Source organism: Pelophylax lessonae, assembly GCF_965119305.1.
Source record: "Pelophylax lessonae genome assembly, chromosome: 9".
Classification (NCBI taxonomy): Eukaryota; Metazoa; Chordata; class Amphibia; order Anura; family Ranidae; genus Pelophylax; species Pelophylax lessonae.
In genome coordinates this window covers 103,232,677-103,254,720 of record NC_138776.1, presented here as the reverse complement: position 1 = coordinate 103,254,720, position 22,044 = coordinate 103,232,677, and the positions used below count along the sequence as shown (strand labels likewise).

At 42.9% G+C, this 22,044-nt stretch overlaps 1 protein-coding gene across 1 annotated transcript; it reads right to left on the bottom strand.

Annotated features, from left to right (window-relative positions):
* Nucleotides 1–650: 650 nt before the first annotated feature.
* LOC309564246 (olfactory receptor 1G1-like) lies at nucleotides 651–1,418 on the bottom strand (the record flags this gene model as incomplete). The annotated part of the gene is made up of 1 exon (XM_082268872.1): nucleotides 651–1,418. The coding sequence occupies one exon, from the start codon at nucleotides 1,416–1,418 to the stop codon at nucleotides 651–653; it is 768 nt and encodes a 255-aa protein (XP_082124998.1).
* Nucleotides 1,419–22,044: the final 20,626 nt, after the last annotated feature.

Sequence of the window (22,044 nt, the reverse complement as noted above, 5' to 3'; positions counted from 1 at the left end):
TTAAGCCCTGGAAGATTTTACCCCCTTCCTGACCAGGGTTTTTTTTGCGATTTTTTACTGCGTGACTTTAACGGACTTGTACCGGTACGTCATTTTGCCTGGCCGGGGCTGACCGCTGCAGTATATTTACTTGCGGCAGTCGGCAAGTGGTTATTAATAGAGTAATGGTTATGGTTCATGTTAGTAGCTAAGATGAATGACATTATTTCATGAAATAAAGTACACATTTATAACAAATGTATAGATCTAATTCATTTTTTTTTTTTTTTTTCATTTTACTATAACAAATGAAGTATAATAATTTATATTATCGATTTAATAAAGTCTGGTTTGGCCATATCCCAAAACGATTATACTTTGAATGCACAAAGTTTATCAAAATGTTTTTGTATAAATTTTTAGATTACTTTCTGTCTGTAAACTAGAACTATACTGGGTTATGTATTATTTGCCATATTATATAAATATGGGGGTCAACTCTATAAAAATAAAAAAAAAAAATAAAACAAGATGGGATATAGAAAATCTCCAGCAGGTCAACAAGCATTTTTAAAGAGACAAAACAGTGGAAATGTGTATGTATTGCACAGATGTACTAAACATATTTTGTTTTATATTTTGACTATACATACATTTATATACATATATAGTTATCTTATTAGCTTCTTAAAGGCACCTTTAACATCTTTGTTTCTCAAACTGTAGATAAGGGGATTTAGCATAGGTATTGCACCTGTATTTAACAGTGATATAACTTTACCATCACTCAAAAACATCTTTGATGGAGGTCGTAAATACAGACAAAACAGCACTAAGTACAACAATGTTACAACAGTAAGGTGTGAGGAGCAGGTAGAAAAGGCTTTGGATCTACCACTGGTAGTACGAATGGCTAGAATACTTTGAGCAATAAAAATATAAGAGGTTAGTGTCAGAAGAAAGCAAGGTATTCCCAACAGTGCTGCGGCTATAAATATAACAACCTGAATTCTCAATATGTCCGAGCATGAGAGCTGCAGCAGGGCCATTACATCACAATAGAAGTGGTTAATTTCACAAGAGCCGCAAAATTGTAATGTTGATATTAGAATAGTGATGGGCACAGTGAAAACATATATAATTATCCAAGAAAAGAGAGATAAGAAGACACAAAGTTTATGATTCATGATTAGTAGGTAGTGTAGTGGTCTACAAATGGCTACAAATCTATCAAAAGCCATGACTGCCAAAAGTATATATTCTGTACTTTGAAATGTAAGAACACAATGACACTGTACCATACATCCTATAAAAGAAATTTTGTTCCCATCCATAAAAATATCAAGTAGCTTTGGTAAAGTTACCGAGGTGAAGGAGACATCCAGGAATGAAAGATTACTGAGAAAGAAGTACATTGGAGTGTGCAAGTGTGAGTCCATGTATATTAATAATGTTATTAGAATGTTACTACACTGACAGGTAAAATACATAATAAAGATACCAATGAATAAAAGAACCAGCGTGTCTGGCTTATGTGACAGGCCAATTAAAATAAATGTTCCTCCAGTAGTTTGGTTGCAGATCTCCATTGACATGCAGACTAAAGTGCTAAAATTACAAAAAGAGAATATGTAGTTTTAATTTAGAAGTTGAGATACAAGAGGTGAATATTGAAAGATGAGACAAGAGTGTCCGTGTCCAGATCGTTTGCAATAAAATAGGTGCATTTAATAAGTAGTGCCAACTCTCAAGTTTCACAATGAAAACAGTGCCTCTGTAGCCAGGTAGGACAGTCAGCTGCAGCCCGAATGCCGTGGCCGGTGGCTGGGCTAAGTTACAGTGCTTGGTGGTTGTCAAAATCCTCAGACAGGACCATCTGTTCAAGATTGTCCTACTAATGTTTACCTATTTTCATATATTTTCATATGAGTAACCACTATCTACTTAAAATGTATTATTTAGACATTATACAGTAATCGTAGGTTGTTTTCATGTTTTTGATAAATATTAGAGCATGTTGGATTATATGGCTTTTATGCTGCCTTTTCCTGCAGCAGCACTATATAGGTATACTGTAGCATATTTATCATAATTTAGGCTTGATAAACAGGTATATATCCTCAAAATGCATCACTAGTCCTTGACCTGACCTTCTTCTGGATGAAGCCTCCACCTCTAGGGTTGCCATCAGGAGACAGAGATTGCCATCCAATTGAAATTACTGGAGTGGGTCCTGTCTGAGAATTTTAGCAGACACCAAATACTGTTCCTCAGCACTGCCACTGGCCATGGCATGTGGGCCTGCAACTGACTGTCCCATCTGGCCTGAGATGCGTTGTTTTATTTGTGAAGCTTGTGCTTTTCCATGTTGTTTTTACACCAGTTAAAGGTTTCTGTATTACTGTATGATGTATTTGTGCTCTTTCATTAAAATAATACCAAGTGATCCTGCTATGTAAATCCTTATTTTGGCAACTCTCAGTTGTGTTCCAGCATTGTCACCTGGTCACAGGAGCTCTTGGTTAAGACTAAAAGCCATGCCAACACATACGACCGTGTCAACGCACACTGTTGGCATTATCAGGAAGCTGGTCCTAAGCAATAATGTGTAGCCAATGTTGGAAAAAGGGCACCTGCGATATAATATCAGCACTGATATGCAGCAAAGGATGAAAAAGCAATATTACACAAAATAGAAAATGGCAAATATGTATTATACCCAATGCTAGCCAGTTAGGGGTTTACATCTACATTAAAAAAGTTAGATTTGATATATAATTGTGACAATTTATGTAATAAGAAAATTGTACCAGTTATAAATATATTGATTAATATGGTCACAAAAAGCATTGTAAATGTATGAAGAAATATCAATGCATAAATAAAAATATGAATTCAAGGCATACGTGTCTATGCACTATTGGCCCTATTGGTCCCAGAATTAAGAGCCAAAACAATGTATCTTCTGCCTTTAATGGGTTGTCAGACAAGAAGCATTTTTGTAAGAGAAGCTAATAGTAACTTTAAAACTGAACTCTAGGTAAGCAGCTAAATACACTGAAGAAATAAATGTAAGGTATTGCCTACCAATCTATTTATATTTCTTTCCATCAAGTCTTAAAATTTACACAGCTCTTTCATACACCAAATCTTGTCTGGCAGAGTTTGTTTCCCCCAGCCTGAGCAATGATAGGAGAAGCAGAAGACTGATGAGTTTATTACTAGTGTTGAGCGAACACGGACTGTATTATTCGTGTTCGTACCGAATAATTGGATTTTTTGTACCCGAACACGGACACGGACACTTTACTGTATGTTCGGGTAAAAATCCGTGTTCGGTCGTTTTATTTCCGGGTTTTGCATGCTTTGGCGCTCTTTTCATGGCGGGCTTTCAACAGCCAATCAACAATCGTTTAACTGGTGTGCCTTAAGCCATCCCAGCCATGCCTGCAAATGTCTCAGTAGCTGTGATTGGCCGTCTGAAGCATGTGACCAAGTCTTTATAAGTTCGAGGCAGCCGCAGCGGCGTCATTATGCTGCTTAGATTCAGGGACAGAGCACACATCAACGTGCTGGCTGCTGATTAGGGAAAGATAGGCAGGAAAAAACCATTTGTGTCCGGATAGAATTGAGGGACAGGTCGGAGTGTTTAGGCAGGGCGAGTTGTAGGCATTTTAGGGATAGAGTCTGCTGAATTATATAGGGTCAGTGTCTTCTACAAACTACAATCGATATTGCTGTGTGGGGGGTGGGGTCTGCACTCAATCCTGATCTACGATCTCTTCTCAATCCTGTTAGGGACAGAGTCTGCTGAATTTTAGGGAAACTGTGTTCTACAAACTACAATCGATATTGCTGTGTGGTGTGGGATTGGAGATAGGCAGGTGTCAGTGATCCACATCCATTTTTCTGTGTGTGAGCTGCAGTGAACACAATCTTTTTGGGCTGCAGTGAACACAATATTTTTGGGCTGCAGTGAACACAATCTTTTTGGGCTGCAGTGAACACAATCTTTTTGGGCTGCAGTGAACACAATCTTTTTGGGCTGCAGTGAACACGATCTTTTTGGGGTGCAGTGAACAAAATCTTTTTGGGGTGCAGTGAACACAATCCTTTTTGGTGTGCAGTGAACACAATCTTTGTGGGGTGCAGTGAACAAAATCCTTTGTGGGGTGCAGTGAACACAATCTTTTTGGGGTGCAGTGAACAAAATCCTTTTTGGGGTGCAGTGAACAACATCCTTTTTGGGGTGCAGTGAACACAATCTTTTTGGGGTGCAGTGAACAAAATCCTTTGTGGGGTGCAGTGAACACAATCTTTTTGGGGTGCAGTGAACACAATCTTTTTGGGGTGGAGTGAACAACATCCTTTTTGGGGTGCAGTGAACAAAATCCTTTTTGGGGTGCAGTGAACAAAATCATTTTTGGGGTGCAGTGAACACAATCTTTTTGGGGTGCAGTGAACACAATCTTTGTGGGGTGCAGTGAACACAATCTTTTTGGGGTGGAGTGAACAACATCCTTTTTGGGGTGCAGTGAACAACATCCTTTTTGGGGTGCAGTGAACACAATCTTTTTGGGGTGCAGTGAACACAATCTTTGTGGGGTACAGTGAACAGAATCTTTGTGGGGTGCAGTGAACACAATCTTTGGGGGGTACAGTGAACACAATCTTTGTGAGGTGCAGTGAACACAATCTTTGTGGGGTGCAGTGAACACAATCATTGTGGGGTGCAGTGAACTCAATCTTTGTGGGGTACAGTGAACACAATCTCATACTGAAGGTTTGAGGGTGCTGCCTGTTCCATACTCCCCCTACTCCTCATCTAGCCTTTTAGGGGTACAAACAATAGTAATTGGGGCCTAGTGTGGTTGTGTACGTGTGATATACATACACTTTTTTGGGATCATATTTTCTATTCCGCTATTTAATCAAAAACCTTTGGGGATCAGTTAAATTGGGGGATAGTCTGTGTTGGTACGTGTGAGAGAGATCCACCTTTCCAAGTTGTTGGGGTTCATCTCATACTTCTGAAGGTTTGAGGGTGCTGCCTGTTCCATACTCCCCCTACTCCTAGCCTTTTAGGGGTACAAACAATAGTAATTGGGGCCTAGTGTGGTTGTGTACGTGTGATATACATACACTTTTTTGGGATCATATTTTCTATTCCGCTATTTAATCAAAACCTTTGGGGATCAGTTAAATTGGGGGATAGTCTGTGTTGGTACGTGTGAGAGAGATCCACCTTTCCAAGTTGTTGAGGTTCATCTCATACTTCTGAAGGTTTGAGGGTGCTGCCTGTTCCATACTCCCCCTACTCCTAGCCTTTTAGGGGTACAAACAATAGTAATTGGGGCCTAGTGTGGTTGTGTACGTGTGATATACATACACTTTTTTGGGATCATATTTTCTATTCCGCTATTTAATCAAAAACCTCTGGGGATCAGTTAAATTGGGGGATAGTCTGTGTTGGTACGTGTGAGAGAGATCCACCTTTCCAAGTTGTTGGGGTTCATCTCATACTTCTGAAGGTTTGAGGGTGCTGCCTGTTCCATACTCCCCCTACTCCTAGCCTTTTAGGGGTACAAACAATAGTAATTGGGGCCTAGTGTGGTTGTGTACGTGTGATATACATACACTTTTTTGGGATCATATTTTCTATTCCGCTATTTAATCAAAAACCTTTGGGGATCAGTTAAATTGGGGGATAGTCTGTGTTGGTACGTGTGAGAGAGATCCACCTTTCCAAGTTGTTGGGGTTCATCTCATACTTCTGAAGGTTTGAGGGTGCTGCCTGTTCCATACTCCACCTACTCCTAGCCTTTTAGGGGTACAAACAATAGTAATTGGGGCCTAGTGTGGTTGTGTACGTGTGATATACATACACTTTTTTGGGATCATATTTTCTATTCCGCTATTTAATCAAAAACCTTTGGGGATCAGTTAAATTGGGGGATAGTCTGTGTTGGTACGTGTGAGAGAGATCCACCTTTCCAAGTTGTTGGGGTTCATCTCATACTTCTGAAGGTTTGAGGGTGCTGCCTGTTCCATACCCCCCCTACTCCTCATCTAGCCTTTTAGGGGTACAAACAATAGTAATTGGGGCCTAGTGTGGTTGTGTACGTGTGATATACATACACTTTTTTTGGATCATATTTTCTATTCCGCTATTTAATCAAAAACCTTTGGGGATCAGTTAAATTGGGGGATAGTCTGTGTCGGTACGTGTGAGAGAGATCCACCTTTCCAAGTTGTTGGGGTTCATCTCATACTTCTGAAGGTTTGAGGGTGCTGCCTGTTCCATACTCCCCCTACTCCTCATCTAGCCTTTTAGGGGTACAAACAATAGTAATTGGGGCCTAGTGTGGTTGTGTACGTGTGATATACATACACTTTTTTTGGATCATATTTTCTATTCCGCTATTTAATCAAAAACCTTTGGGGATCAGTTAAATTGGGGGATAGTCTGTGTTGGTACGTGTGAGAGAGATCCACCTTTCCAAGTTGTTGGGGTTCATCTCATACTTCTGAAGGTTTGAGGGTGCTGCCTGTTCCATACTCCCCCTACTCCTCATCTAGCCTTTTAGGGGTACAAACAATAGTAATTGGGGCCCAGTGTGGTTGTGTACGTGTGATATACATACACTTTTTTGGGATCATATTTTCTATTCCGCTATTTAATCAAAAACCTTTGGGGATCAGTTAAATTGGGGGATAGTCTGTGTCGGTACGTGTGAGAGAGATCCACCTTTCCAAGTTGTTGGGGTTCATCTCATACTTCTGAAGGTTTGAGGGTGCTGCCTGTTCCATACTCCCCCTACTCCTCATCTAGCCTTTTAGGGGTACAAACAATAGTAATTGGGGCCCAGTGTGGTTGTGTACGTGTGATATACATACACTTTTTTGGGATCATATTTTCTATTCCGCTATTTAATCAAAAACCTTTGGGGATCAGTTAAATTGGGGGATAGTCTGTGTCGGTACGTGTGAGAGAGATCCACCTTTCCAAGTTGTTGGGGTTCATCTCATACTTCTGAAGGTTTGAGGGTGCTGCCTGTTCCATACCCCCCCTACTCCTCATCTAGCCTTTTAGGGGTACAAACAATAGTAATTGGGGCCTAGTGTGGTTGTGTACGTGCGAGATACATACACTTTTTTTGATCATATTTCCTATTCCGCTATTCAATAAAAACCTTTGAGGATCAATTGAATTGCGGGATAGTCTGTGTCGGTACGTGTGAGAGAGATCCACCTTTCCAAGTTGTTGGGGTTCATCTCATACTTCTGAAGGTTTGAGGGTGCTGCCTGTTCCATACTCCCCCTACTCCTCATCTAGCCTTTTAGGGGTACAAACAATAGTAATTGGGGCCCAGTGTGGTTGTGTACGTGTGATATACATACACTTTTTTTGGATCATATTTTCTATTCCGCTATTTAATTTAACTGGGCCTCCATGCGAGACCTGTGTGCCTTGTTGCGCTGTTTTGAGTACTCCACCAACATGGCCAGTGGCAATGACGCCGTTCTCAGCTTAACTATCCCACTTCCATGCCTCCTTGAAAAAACAATTCGGGCGATGATGGAAGAGGATGTGGCACAGGATGAGGAGGAGGAGGAGGATGAAGAGGTAACATTTCCAAGGCTTTCAGGGCAGTCATTCGCAAGGGGCTCCGAGGGTGGGTTCCTGCACACGCAAACGCCAGGGACGCAATTGTCCAGCAGGGGCACAGTTCTGGAGGATGAGGAGGATGAGGAGGAGGAGGAGCTGGAGGAGGAGATGGAACCATGTTCACAGCAGGGTGGCACCCAGGCCAGCTCATGGCCATCACTGGTGCGTGGCTGGGGGGATACAGAGGACACGGACGATACACCTCCCACAGAGGACAGCCTTTCGTTGCCTCTGGGCAGCCTGGCACACATGAGCGATTACATGCTGCAGTGTCTCCACAACGACCGCCGAGTTGCCCACATTCTAACTTGTGCTGATTACTGGGTGGCCACGCTGCTGGATCCCCGTTACAAGGACAACGTACCGTCCTTAATTCACTCACTGGAGCGCGATCGCAAGATGCGCGAGTACAAGCGCACGCTGGTAGACGCCATGCTGCTGGCATTCCCATCTGACAGCGGGGCCACAGTGGAAGCACAAGGCAGAGGAGGAGGAGGAGGAGGTCGCCAACGCAACCAGGGCACCGCCAGCACCTCAGAAGGCAGGGTTAGCATGGCCGAAATGTGGAAAAGCTTTGTCAGCACGCCACAACAAACAGCAGCACCAGCAGCTCAGATGGAACGTCTTAGCAGGAGGCAGCATTTTACCAACATGGTGGAGCAGTATGTGTGCACACGCCTACATGTAGTGAATGACGGGTCTGCCCCCTTCAACTTCTGGGTCTCCAAATTGGGCACATGGCTTGAGCTTGCCCTTTACGCCTTGGAGGTGCTGGCGTGCCCTGCAGCCAGTGTATTATCTGAACGGGTATTTAGCACGGCTGGGGGCGTTATAACAGACAAGCGCAGCCGCCTGTCCAGAGACAATGTGGACAAGCTCACGTTCATTAAAATGAACCAGGCATGGATCCCACGGGACTTTTCCGTACCTTATGCAGAATAGCAATGGATACCGACCTTACCCACCCATTGTTCCATTTTTGCTCTTTCTCACTCTTTTGGGGTGTACCCTCATTTAAAATTTTTGAAAAGAAGCAGTGTTGGCTACCTCGTCCTCCTCCTCAGGGCCAGATTAATGTAGGGGCTATTGGAGCTGCAGCTCCAGGCCCCTACCTTTTATATAGGCCCCGGGTTGGCCATATTCACTGTTACCGCTCTTCTGTCACTTGTAAACACAGAAGTCTGGCTTCTATGCTCGCTTCCCCAGGCAGCACCCTCAGAACCTCCCCACACAGCGTGAAGGCCGGACAAGGAGGGACAGTTGGCGATGCATGGATGTGTTTATGGGCTTCAGAGACAGCATCCCATGTTGAATTAGGCATGCATGGCTGCACCCTTCCTCCTCTGGGTGCATGGCAAGGCACGGCCCTTAAGGCCCTTCAAAATCCTCAGCACCAAGCCCATGATGCTGTTAATCCGGCCCTGGTCCTCCTCCACCGCCGCTTCCACCTACACCGCCCATAGGTGTGCGCAGCCTATTGCATTAAGGTGTGCACCCCAAAGTTGAAATACACATGCATGTGTTTGCCAGCAGGGAGAGTAATGTATCGGGGCCATGTACCTGTAGGCAAGGAGAAATAGAGCAGAGCAGGTCCCAGGGAGATCTTTCCCATCTCCTCACTGGCAATGCTATGTGCCCTAGGTGATTAGGGTGTGCCCAGGCACACCCAGCACACCCTGTGCGCACGCCTATGTCACCGCTAGGCTTGTGACGGTATCAGATTTTCATGCTGCGATTAATTGATTAAGGTTTTGCCACGGTATACGGTATTATCACGGTATTCTATTATTAAATTTAAATTATTAAATTTCCACCTCACTTCAATTTCATTGCTGAATTTAGGGTCTTTGGTTCACTTATGCACATTATTATATAGTCAGTCGGTACAGACTCTGTGAACCAGGCCTAAAATAGGTCATCAAGCAGTGTCTGGCCTAACTGGTGATAACTGGTTCTGGCGCTCGGCTCCGATCCGATGGCCTGGTCATTAAGAGGGCAAATCCTTGTGGTCAAGAAGTGGTTAAACCTGAAGGAGGTGTTGTTTATAAATTACTTTACTATTGCTTTAGGCCTGGTTCACATGTATGCGGGTTGGTGGTTCACATTTGCACAGGCATAGCAGCCCATTGATTTGAATGGGCTGCTATGCCCTCATTTTCCGCAGAAAAAAGGTGCATGCAGCATTTTTTTAAAATTCAGTGGCCTTGAAATCCATCCTGCTTTTGCACCATGCGACTAACCTGCAGTTCCTGCTCTGGCAAGCTTTCTGCATTTTTTGTATACGTGGGCACGGCATTTAAAAATAAACAGTTTGCGTGTGCAGCAACGGCAGGTAAGTCGCATGGTGCAAAAGAAGGATGGATTTCATGGCCACTGCATTTTTTTAAATTCTGCATGCACCTTTTTTCAGCTGAAAACGCAGGCATAGCAGCTCAAGCCCATTCACATCAATGGGCTGCTATGCCTGTGCAAATGTGGGCCCCCAACCCGCATACATGTGAACCAGGCCTAAAGCAATAGTAAAGTCATTCATTGGTTAAACCTGCAGGAGGACCGGTGTTTTTATCTATTAATGACTTTACTATTGCTTTAGGCCTGGTTCACATGTATGCGGGTTGGGGGCCCACATTTGCACAGGCATAGCAGCCCATTGATGTGAATGGGCTTGAGCTGCTATGCCTGCGTTTTCAGCTGAAAAAAGGTGCATGCAGAATTTAAAAAAATGCAGTGGCCATGAAATCCATCCTTCTTTTGCACCATGCGACTTACCTGCCGTTGCTGCACACGCAAACTGTTTATTTTTAAATGCCGTGCCCACGTATACAAAAAATGCAGAAAGCTTGCCAGAGCAGGAACTGCAGGTTAGTCGCATGGTGCAAAAGCAGGATGGATTTCAAGGCCACTGAATTTAAAAAAAATGCTGCATGCACCTTTTTTCTGCGGAAAATGAGGGCATAGCAGCCCGTTCAAATCAATGGGCTGCTATGCCTGTGCAAATGTGGGCCGCCAACCCGCATACATGTGAACCGCCAACCCGCATACATGTGAACCACCAACCCGCATACATGTGAACCAGGCCTAAAGCAATAGTAAAGTCATTAATAGATAAAAACACCGGTCCTCCTGCAGGTTTAACCACTTCTGGATCGCAAGGATTTGCCCCTTTAAAGACCAGGCCATCGGATCAGAGCGCCAGGACCAGTCATCACCAGGTAGGCCAGACACTGCTTGATGGCTATATAATAATGTAATGTGGGCTGCTAGGCGTGTGTGTGTGTATATATATATTTATTAGAGCTGCACGATTCTGGCCAAAATGAGAATCACGATTTTTTAGCTTGGAATAAAGATCACGATTCTCTCACGATTCTCTGTGTAACAAAAAAAAAAAAAATTGGGATAACTTTACTGTTACGTTTTTTTTTTTTTTTTTATTCATTAAAGTCTAATCATTGCGTTTGAAAGACTGCTGCGCAAATACAGTGTGACATAAAATATTACAACAATCGCCATTTTATTCTGTAGGGTCTCTGCTAAAAAAATATATAAAATGTTTGGGGGTTCTAAGTACTTTTCTAGCAAAAAAAAAACTGATTTTAACTTGCAAACAGCAAGTGTCAGAAAAAGATCCAGTCTTTAAGAGGTTAAACTTCCTTTCTCCCTGGCAGAGGGAAGGAAAAGATACAAATGTAATCATTTTTGTTTATTAGGAGACTTAATGCTGAAAGGTGTTAGCTGAGTGAGTGAATGAGTCATCCAGCTCACTGAAATGTATCAATTCACAAGTCAGGCAGACTTGACAGAGAAACTCGGTATTTTAAAAATGCCACAATAACAATACCGTGGCTATGCAATACCGCGATATATCGAATTACCGAAAACCGGCATATGTCTAGTCACCGCCACATCCACCACCACCTCAACCTCCCTCCTACTCCATATGGGCCTCGTCCTTCAGAGATGAAGAAGAACATTGTTTTATTTTTCTGTTTTTTTTTGTTGTTTTAAGTTATTTCCCTATCCACATTTGTTTGCAGAGCACTTGCCATGCTCTTAATTACGTTTTGCTGCCATTTGCAGCACTCTAGCCCTTTCCTTTGGTGTTTTAGAGCCATTTTAGTGCCTTAAAGTTCGGGTCCCCATTGACTTCAATGGGGTTCGGTGTCCGGGAAAAGTTCGGTAAAAGTCCGGGACACGGACCCGGACTTTTTTTTAAAGTTCGGCCGAACCCGTCGAACACGGACATCTAGGTGTTCGCTCAACCCTATTTATTACATCACTTTACTTTCTCATTCTATCATCTTGCTCCTTGCACTGCATAACAACTGATTGGTTTATTGTATTGCTTATTCCTCCACCCTACTCCAAGCTTTGATGTACAAGAACTGCAAGAGGCTGATATCAAGCCAAATTCAGGTACTTATACTGCTTGCGACAGAAAAACAATATATTAAAGCTGAACTCCTGGATTAAAAAACTAAGCTTTCAGAGGGGCCCCTGTACAGTAAAGGTCAAATGTCATTAGGTCTAGAGGTAGAGGAACAAGCTGTAATACCTACCTCAATACTTGCTCCAGTAAGCATCTGGGGCTTGCTTTGTCTCTCCTGTGCTTCAGGTTTTGGGCGGACCCTCACCATTTTCATGTACAATGCAGAACTATTATTGTATGGGATAATGCTAAAAAGTGCAACAAAGAGGAAGCCTGCCTAAAAGATAGATTAAGGCTGAACACCCCCACTTCAGTTTAGTCCAGAACTCTCGAACATCGTAAAAGTTCCCAAACTCTATGGGACCTAAACTTAAAAAATGAAAAGTCCCCATTTTGAAGGCTTATATGCAAGTTATTGGCGATAGAAGGGTATGGAAGGCCAGGTACTGCCCTGGGGGACATGAATCAATGCAATGTTTTTAAAATATTGTTTTTACAGGACCAGTGATTTTAATGATGCTTAAAGTGAAATAATAAAAAATGGAAATACCCTTAAATATAGTGCCTGTGGGGGTCCCCTTAGTCTGCCTGTAAAATGGCGCACCTATACCATTTATAGAACCTGCTGCAACAAAACTGACATTTATAAAGAAAAAATAAATACATTTAAATCGCAGCAATACAATACCATTGTCAGCAATACAAAAATGTAAAAAAAAAAAATAAACGGCATAGCCCCCCCCCCCCAATCCATACCAGGCTCTTTGGGCCACATGCACTAAACATTGGGCGGGGGGCAAAACCCAAAGCACTTCGTCCCCATGTTGATGGGGACTGGGGCCTCTTCCCGACATCCCTGTGCTGTGGTTGTGGGGGTCTGTGGGCAGGGGACTTATCAGAATCTGCAAGCCCCCTTTAACAAGGGAGCCCTCAGATCCCGCCTCTCCCTATGTGAATGAGTATAGGGTAAATTGTACCCCTACCCATTCACCCAAAAATGTGTCAAGAATAAATAAAGACAGGAGCCAGTTTTTGCAAATTCCTGATGTAGATCCATCGTCAATAATGACGTCTGCCGCACCGCCAGACCCAATAAAAGAAAAAAACAAAAACACAGCCCCCCCGTCCCAAAGCAGGGGAAAATTGCCTGGTATGATTCAAAAGGGGGCGCTAGCTCATCCCCCCCTTTTCCTGTCCTGCCAGGCTGCATGCTCAGATAAGGGTCTGGTATGGGTTTTGGGGGGACCCCACGCTGTTTTTTTAAATTTTGGCGTGGAGTTCCCCTTAAAATCCATACCAAACTCAAAAGAGCTTGGTTTGGATTGAGGGGGACCCCCACACCGTTTTTTTTTCCACTTTTTTCTATTGCCGGCAATGTTTCATTCAGCTGTCAGTGGAGAAGCCTGTTGACAGCTGATGACTCATCTGTTCTTAACCTCTTGCCGCCCGCCACATATATACTGCAGCGGGCTGGCTCGGCTGCGCGAGCCGCCGTACGTGTACAGCGCTTTGCAGGAGCGCTCCTGGGGGTACGTGCGCCCGTCCTCATTAGGCAGAGGCTAAGCCAATACACGGTTGCCCCTGGGCACCCGCGATCGCTCCCTGCTGAGAGAGAATGATGGTCTGCTGTTGTAAACACAGCAGACTGTTCTTCTCTCTGGAATGTCATTATTATAGGAACAGTGCATATTTTTAGCACTGATTAATATAGTAATGTCACTGATCCTCCCAAAAATGTCAGTTAGGGGTCTGATCTGTCCGCGTCAATGTCGCAGTCCCGCTAAAAATTGCGGATAACTGCCATTACTAGTAAAAACATAAAAATAAATTAAAATTACATAAATATTTCCCCTAGTTTGTAGACGCAATAACTTTTGGGCAAACCAATCAAAATACACTTACCCAAAATATGTAGCAGAATATAAATTGGCCTAAAAGGATGAAAACATTTAATTTTTACATTATTTTTTGGGAATGTTTTATAGTAGAAAGTGAAAAATATTGTTTTATTTTCAGAATTGTTGCTGTTTTTCTGTTTATAGCACAATAAATTAAAATTGCACAGGTGATCAAATACCATCAAAAGAAATCTCTATTTGTGAAAAGAAAAAAAAAAAAGGACGTCAATTTTATTTGGGTACAGCATCGCATGAGCGCGCAATTGTCCATTAAAGTACCGCAGTGCCGAACCGCAAAAATGGCCTAGTCATTAAGGAGGTAAATCCGTCTAGAAGTGGTTAAGGACCCAGTGGCCCAGCCCTCTCCTTAACAACCAGCTATTCAATGTGCCTTGATTGGGCAAAGCTTTGCCCGGTCAGGGCTTAGAATGTACTGTGCAGCAGGCAGTGAATTGTGGGGTGCTCGGCAGGCGAACATCCCGCCGAGCACCCACCTAAAATTTGGGGATTCACAGAACAGGTGAACAGGCGATGTTCGGGCCGAACTTTTGCTTGACTCAAACTGTTTACCCAACTCTACTAAAAGAGCAAACCCAAGAACAATCAAACAATCAATATATTGCTGCTTACCAGTCCTTAGAATGGGTTGCTGCATTTTTCCATATCAGGCTAAAAATATTCTCAGAAAGTACAGAAAGTATGAAGTGTCCTTGTCACTTCCTGTTAGTTGAACTGAAAGAAAAAACAATCTTATGTTTTCTTCTGTAAACTACTAACAATATCCGCTTCTCAATTCAATGGTGATTAACAAAGGCAGATTATAGTTTTAGTCCAGCCTGGGTGGCAACCATGGATGAAGTGGAGAAGTGGAATTAGCCACTCAGTTAGAAGTCTGTTGATTACTGAACTACCAGGCAAAAATACATTAAAAAAGGATGATAAAAGACAAATAATGCATCTCATCTCTGGACAAGTATATTTATACAGTATCTCGCAAAAGTGAGTACACCCCTCACATTTTTTGTAAATATTTCATTATATCTTTTCATGTGACAACACTGAAGAAATTACACTTTGCTACAATGTAAAGTAGTGAGTGTACAGCTTGTACAACAGTGTTAATTTGCTGTCCCCTCAAAATAACTTAGCACACTAATTTTTTTAACATTAATGTCTAAACCGCTGGCAACAAAAGTGAGAACACCCTTAAGTGAAAATGTCCAAATTGGGCCCAATTAGCCATTACCCTCCCCCGGTGTCATGTGACTCGTTAGTATTACAAGGTCCCAGGTGTGAATGGGGAGCAGGCGTGATAAATTTGGTCTTATCGCTCTCTATCTCTCATACTGGTCACTGGAAGTTCAACATGGCACCTCATGGCAAAGCCTTGGCTATAATAAGATTGCCAAGACTCTGAAATTGAGCTGCAGCACGGTGGCCAAGACCATACAGTGGTTTAACAGGAGAGGTTCCACTCAGAACAGGCCTCGCCATGGTCGACCAAAGAAGTTGAGTGCACGTGCTCAGCATCATATCCAGAGGTTGTCTTTGGGAAATAGACATATGAGTGCTGCCAGCATTGCTGCAGAGTTTAAAGGGGTGGGGGGTCAGCCTGTCAGTGCTCAGACCATACGCCGCACACTGCATCAAATTGGTCTGCATGGCTGTCATCCCACAAGGAAGCCTCTTCTAAAGATGATGCACACTACAGCCCGCAAACAGTTTTCTGAAGACAAGCAGACTAAGGACATGGATTACTGCAACCATGTCCTGTGGTCTGATGAAACCAAGATAAATCTTTTTGGTTCAAATGGTGTCAAGCGTGTGTGGCGGCAACAAAGACAAGTGTGTCTTGCCTACAGTCAAGCATGGTGGTGGGAGTATCATGGTCTGGGGCTGCATGAGTGCTGCCACCACTGGGGAGCTACAGTTTATTGAGGGAACCATGAATGCCAACTCGTACTGTGACATACTGAAGCAGAGTATGATCTCCTCCCTTCGGAGACTAGGCAGTATTCCAACATGATAAGGACCCCAAACACACCTCCAAGACAACCACTGCCTTGCTAAAGTAGCTGAGGGTAAAGGTGATGAACTGGCCAAGCATGTCTCCAGACTTAAACCCTATTGAGCATCTGTGAGGCATTCTCAGACAGAAGGTGGAGGAGCGAAAGGTCTCTAACATGCACCAGCTCCGTGATGTGATCATGGAGGAGTGGAAGAGGACTCCAGTGGCAACCTGTGAAGCTCTGGTGAACTCCATGCCCAAGAGGGTTAAGGCAGTTCTAGACAATAATGGTGGCCACACAAAATATTGACACTTTGGGCCCACTTTGGACATTTTCACTTAGGGGTGTACTCACTTTTGTTGCCAGTGTTTTAGACATTAATGGCTGTGTGTCGAGTTATTTTGAGGGGACAGCAAATTTACACTGTTATACAAGCTGTACACTCACTACTTTACATTGTAGCAAAGTGTAATTTCTTCAGTGTTGTCACATGAAAAGATATAATAGCATATTTACAAAAATGTGAGGGGTGTACTCACTTTTGTGAGATACTGTATATATATCTTTTTTGGGTTCAGATAGGCTATACTCTAGGGTGTAGGTACCTCTGTGAGCAAGACAAGGAATATCAAACAGACAGCTATAATATCATTAAATTGGCTAAAAGTATCTGAGAGAAATATGTAGGCTGCTATTGTTTTTTTCCTTATAAATAAGCCAGCAGTCTGGCTGTCATTTGGTCCCAATGACTTCAATATCTTCTGACCTGTAACAAGCATGCAATAAATGAAGTCAGGATGTTGACAGAATTCCTGATCTGCATTCTTTCCCATTATCTCCTTGCCACAACAGAAGAAAATACATTATTATTCAAAGTACAATAATTAGGACAATAGAGTTCTTTTCTATCTATAGTGCCTATGTGATTTGCACTGCCAACAAGAAATTCTAAAAATACAAGGGGTGATTTATAAAAGAAAAAAAATAGTTTTTCACTGTGGCCTGTGACAGTGGTCTGTGTTCACTTTAAAGATTTGGGAATTAAATATATAATTTTATAGGAAAAAAATTATATATTTAATTAAGCGGATTATATTATACTTTTTAACTAGGATAATACATTCTAACTATATAACTATGGCAATCCAATGTCCTTAAAATATATGTTAAGCCAAGACATTTTTATTGTTATTCAGGAAGATGTTCCCTTACGTCTCCTATTTTTCTCATAGTGGTTTTACCAGAAAGGAAGTAAGGGTAAAATGTCTATGGCAACACATACAGAGATCATAAAATGTTTTATTGAGTTGAGCAGGGGAAGGAAAGAACTTCTGTCAATGACATACAGTATTGCTATCTGTCTTGCTGTTGTAGATTTTTATTCACTTTCTTTATTGTGAAACAATAGCAGAAGAACAGGACGTTTGGGGAAATCTAAATACTGGAGTCCAAGATAGCAAAAAAAAAAACTTTAGATCTCTGATACAAATGAAGCAGTGGCCAAAATTAGGTTAGTCTTATATTTACCCCATTGTAACCACTTCCACAAATTTATGTTGTTGACATAAAATATGCAATTGTCTACATGCCACTGTGTCTTAAAAATACATTTAGCACAAAAAAATACCCTATGAAATCTCTTTTAAATGTCTTTAATGCCACTATCTTTGTCCCTTGGTGGCGCTATTAACAGAAGTAAGAGGCGATAATAGTGTCATCATGTAAAATGGTATCTTCTTAGATGCACCCCACGTCCATGCTGCTGGTATAAAAAGATGAGTGAAGCTAGAGAGAGGGGGCCTAAAAGGAAGGAGTTATTGCAGGAAGACTTGATGTAGCCATCTGTTGGATTGTGGATTTTCTCTTTTGTGGGACATTAACCACTGTAATGTGTGCCAATCATTTGGGAAGTTCAGTAATTCACATTATGTTTCTAATACCTCATTGTTGAATCATGTGGAAGAAAACAAAGAAAGGCCTTGGTAGTCCAAAGCTGGGTGATGGAAGGCTCTAATGGAAGGGTGATCTGGATGGTCCAGGGTGCACCGCCTTGGTGGCTGTGCTACCATAGTGCAGTCCTCCAGTCCTTAGCCATGACACGGGGCTACATCCAGTGACCTAGCTTGTAATCACAGTGACTGAAAGGCCTTGCATATGTGAAGTGCAGACCCCTTGCAGGTCTCGCTGAATTGTACTAGGTTCTCTTTTCGTCTAGGTCCCCAGACAGCCAGGCACACAACACAAACAGTCTTACTCACAATATCCAAAAGGTGGATGTCTTTTAGGCTTCACTCATGGTTAAACATTGATAGGGTGCAGGGAAGCTTTGGGATACTCCAGAATTTAGTGCACAAATGTTTGGAGGATTCTCTCTTCTGTCTACTCTCTTCAGGGGCACCCCCTCCTCTTAGTAGAGACTAGAGACACAAACTGTTCTAGAACTCCCATCAGGGCAAATCCCACTTTAGTAGCACTAGGCCAGTCACACCAGGAGTTAAAAAGCAGAACAGTCACTAAGATCCCACTTCCAGGCATCTTTTTACTGTGTCTCCAGATACTTGGATACCCCCTGTCCAATATTGGATAGACACTATACCATGAATCTGCAGGACGGACCCTTGGTGCACTCCCTTGAGCTCAAAACTGCTTCTCGGAAAATAGTCCCACCTAGCTCCCACTGAGTGAGCTTGAACCTTGGTGGATTCTCTGCAACAGGCTTCAGCTAACCTGCCCAGAAGGGCATATCTCCCAAGGAATTGGCTAGAGTCCCATCAATATTTAAGCTCAAGGATTGACTTTTCCAGCCCACTACATTCTAGAACCTAATAGAAGGCATTGGGAAGTATTTGAGCCTGCAGGCTGTGAAACCCAGTACAGCCAAAAATAATCACACACTGCTCCAAAGTTTACAAAGGAGCCAAAAAGACTACATTTACCCAAACCTCTCTAGCAATATGTTCTAGGAGGGTACTACATATGAAAATATGATGGATCCCATCTTTGCTTAAAAGAATAGTAGACCTGTGTGTGTATGAAGTAGCTGGTAGGGGGGCATGAGTATTACACTTCCTCTCTGAAATACCACTAAAGAGTGGAACCTGATCACTGCTGTGCAGCTTGACTTGTATAACATATACAAAGTAGCAGTCACATCTGATGTTGCTGTAGGGCCCCTGGCTAGCCATTACGATCTACAATTGCTAGGGGGTGCTTACAGGTACATGGATCTAGCAGCAGTGCAGTCAGTGCCTACATCAAATGGTTGTCTCTTTGTGATGTCATTATGTCCCTGCTGTCTTCTGAAGCCTTAGAAGGCACTGTCACTGGACAGCCAATAGGAAGTGTTCACATCACTCAGGAAAAGGATCCACTCTCTTTGTAGAGAGGAGAAAGAAAATTTAAATGAAACCCTGAATGTCATGTGACCTCAGCTTTAGATTATTCACTTCAACCCCGGGCCTATCCTGACACTTCTCTCCTACATGGAAAAAAAAAACCATAATATATATAGATATACTGTATATATATATATATTTTAGGCAAAGGCCCTAGAGAATAAAGTGGTGGGTGCTGCAATTTTTATGTCATATAGTATTTTACCAGTGGTTTTCAAAACCTACTTTTTTTGGAAAAAAGACACTTTAGTGAATTTCAATGTACAAAAACAAAATATAATAACCAAATCTTTTGGTAAAATATAAAAGACGGTGTTACACTGAGTAAATAGATACTTAATGTAGCAATATCTCCAGGCATTGGGCCTGATGTGGGTCTGCCATGGTCACTGGTAACACCAACAGCACATTAAAGCTAATTGCCCAAGTGTGAGATCTGAGACAATAAACAGTCCGGCATCTTTGGTTTGTTTTGTTTATTTTATATGGGGATGGAAGAAAGGAATGAGTGGGAAACTCCTCTTGCTCAACTAGGTACAAATTGGGACACTTGAGAAAAGATGCCTTTCAGCGCTGACTTGACACCGGCTGGGTGCCGACCAACGCTGGCTGGCGCTTCGAAATCACTGACTTGCTGAACTGTATTTAAAACTGACTTTTGACTCTCTGGTTAGCTCAAAAGTCCTTGACTGTACTGAAGACTAACTTCTGACACTCTGGTTAGCTCAAAAGTCTTTGACACTGCTCCCTTTAGTCCTTCCTGACTGAGGTAGCCTCTTGTAATGCTGCTTCAACTGCTAACACTGTACACACTGCACTGTACAATCTGCACTTTGGGCCCAATCACTGGCACCCCCTTCTATTCTTCAGGGTCAACACTGGCACCCCCTTTACTTTGCTCCTGCACCGGCTAGTTAGCTCCTGGATCCCTCTGACCTTCTCCGGAGTGGTCCCTTCTCACTAAGCAGACCCCCAGGGGCAGTTTGCAGTACTCACGACTGGGAATGCTTTCCTGAAACATGTCCCCTCTCAGCTCCGCTGGTCCTCGGCACACCAGATCCTCTCTGCAGCTCAGCTCAACCCTATACCCCCTCAGGCAAGCCGCCTGGGATACCTGATCCTTCCTGTCAGGAGGAGAGACAGCCGTACCCTCGCTCCTGGGACTCTGCTTTCCGCCAAAGACAACCTGTCATGTGCTCCCCATAGACTTATACCCCCTCCCAGAATGCTCTGCGGCAGAATCTGCCCTTCCAGGATGGATACAAGCCCTGGTGTGCTATTGGTTAGGTTTCCTCCGCTGCCCAATGAGAGCCCTCATTGGGACACAGTGGGGAGACTCCCCAACTCAACAGGCACACCTAGGAACAAATGCCAGCCTAGCTGAAAATCATGACCCTGCTGATAAGCAGACAAGACCTACTATACTTTACCTAGCACCTACCCTGTAGAGTGCTACATCCACCCCACACCAAACTGAGTCATGTCCCCATTGACTCTGAGGCAGCCGCCTCCTATCAAAAACTTCAGCCAAAAACTCAGGAGCATCCCACAAACCTGGAAAAGGGGGAAAAGGCAAGGAACGAATGTACAAATAAATTATGTAGAAAAATATAGCTATACACTACTCTGCTGTACAAATATACAAACAATTTAGGTGCATGAAAATAATTCACCCCCCCCCCACCAAACAAACTCGCTTGGTGGGGATTTCAAGCAAAACACAATTTACACTCCCTCACTGACTATCTCTATAATGAGCCCACCTATAGAGAAATGGAAGAAAAGTTAGTCACCTGCATACATTAAGAAAATACAAGACTAACTGACTGAACAGTTGAGTGAGAAGACCCCCCTATCCAGGGCGACCTTCTCACTCCCTTTCCTGACTAAATCTGCAAACCAGTATCTTTTTTTTTTTTTTCCATAAATTTTTATTGAAAAATTGAACATGGAAAAACAGTTCACGGTAACTATAAGCAACTTGTACATTTAGACTAGAACAATCTTATTTTGTAACAAAGTGAGCATGGCCTTTAAACTAAGAAGAAAATAGCAATCATGGAGGATAGCATAAGACAATGCAATTCTGAGGATGTGAAATGTGAAAAACGTATCCGTATTCTGGTGGTTTATCATATAAACATAATTTTGCTACAATCTCCCTAGTTGGAGGTAAAAGTGACATGTGTTAGTGTACGATTTGCGAACAGTTGAATATTTATCTCTATGTGACCTGCACATAGATACAAAGGGTCAGCGTATGTTATAGTCAGCTATGAGGTGGTGAGGGAGGCGGGGTCGTAGATGGAATGGTTGAGTACAGCGGAAGGAGAAGGAAGGGGGAGAGAGTGGAGAGGTGCAGAGGTAGTATATAGAAGTAATGCAAACCAGTATCTTGACTCGCCGGGTTAACTCCTTTCCTCCTGGTGGAAACAGGGCAAACCACTAAACTCGGATGGCCTGCAGTCCTGCTGAGTCAGGGAAGTAGAAACAGGGGTCTCTTAGGGCACCCCTCACCAAATCTTCTGAATGCACTATCAACTTGCGACAGTCACTTGTTTCAAATTCTTGCTCGAACTGTGGAAGTTTCTCACACAGTATTTGTAATCCACATAAAGATCCTGGCCCGATGGCCCAAGGGATCTAGCATAGTAAAGTGTTCTCT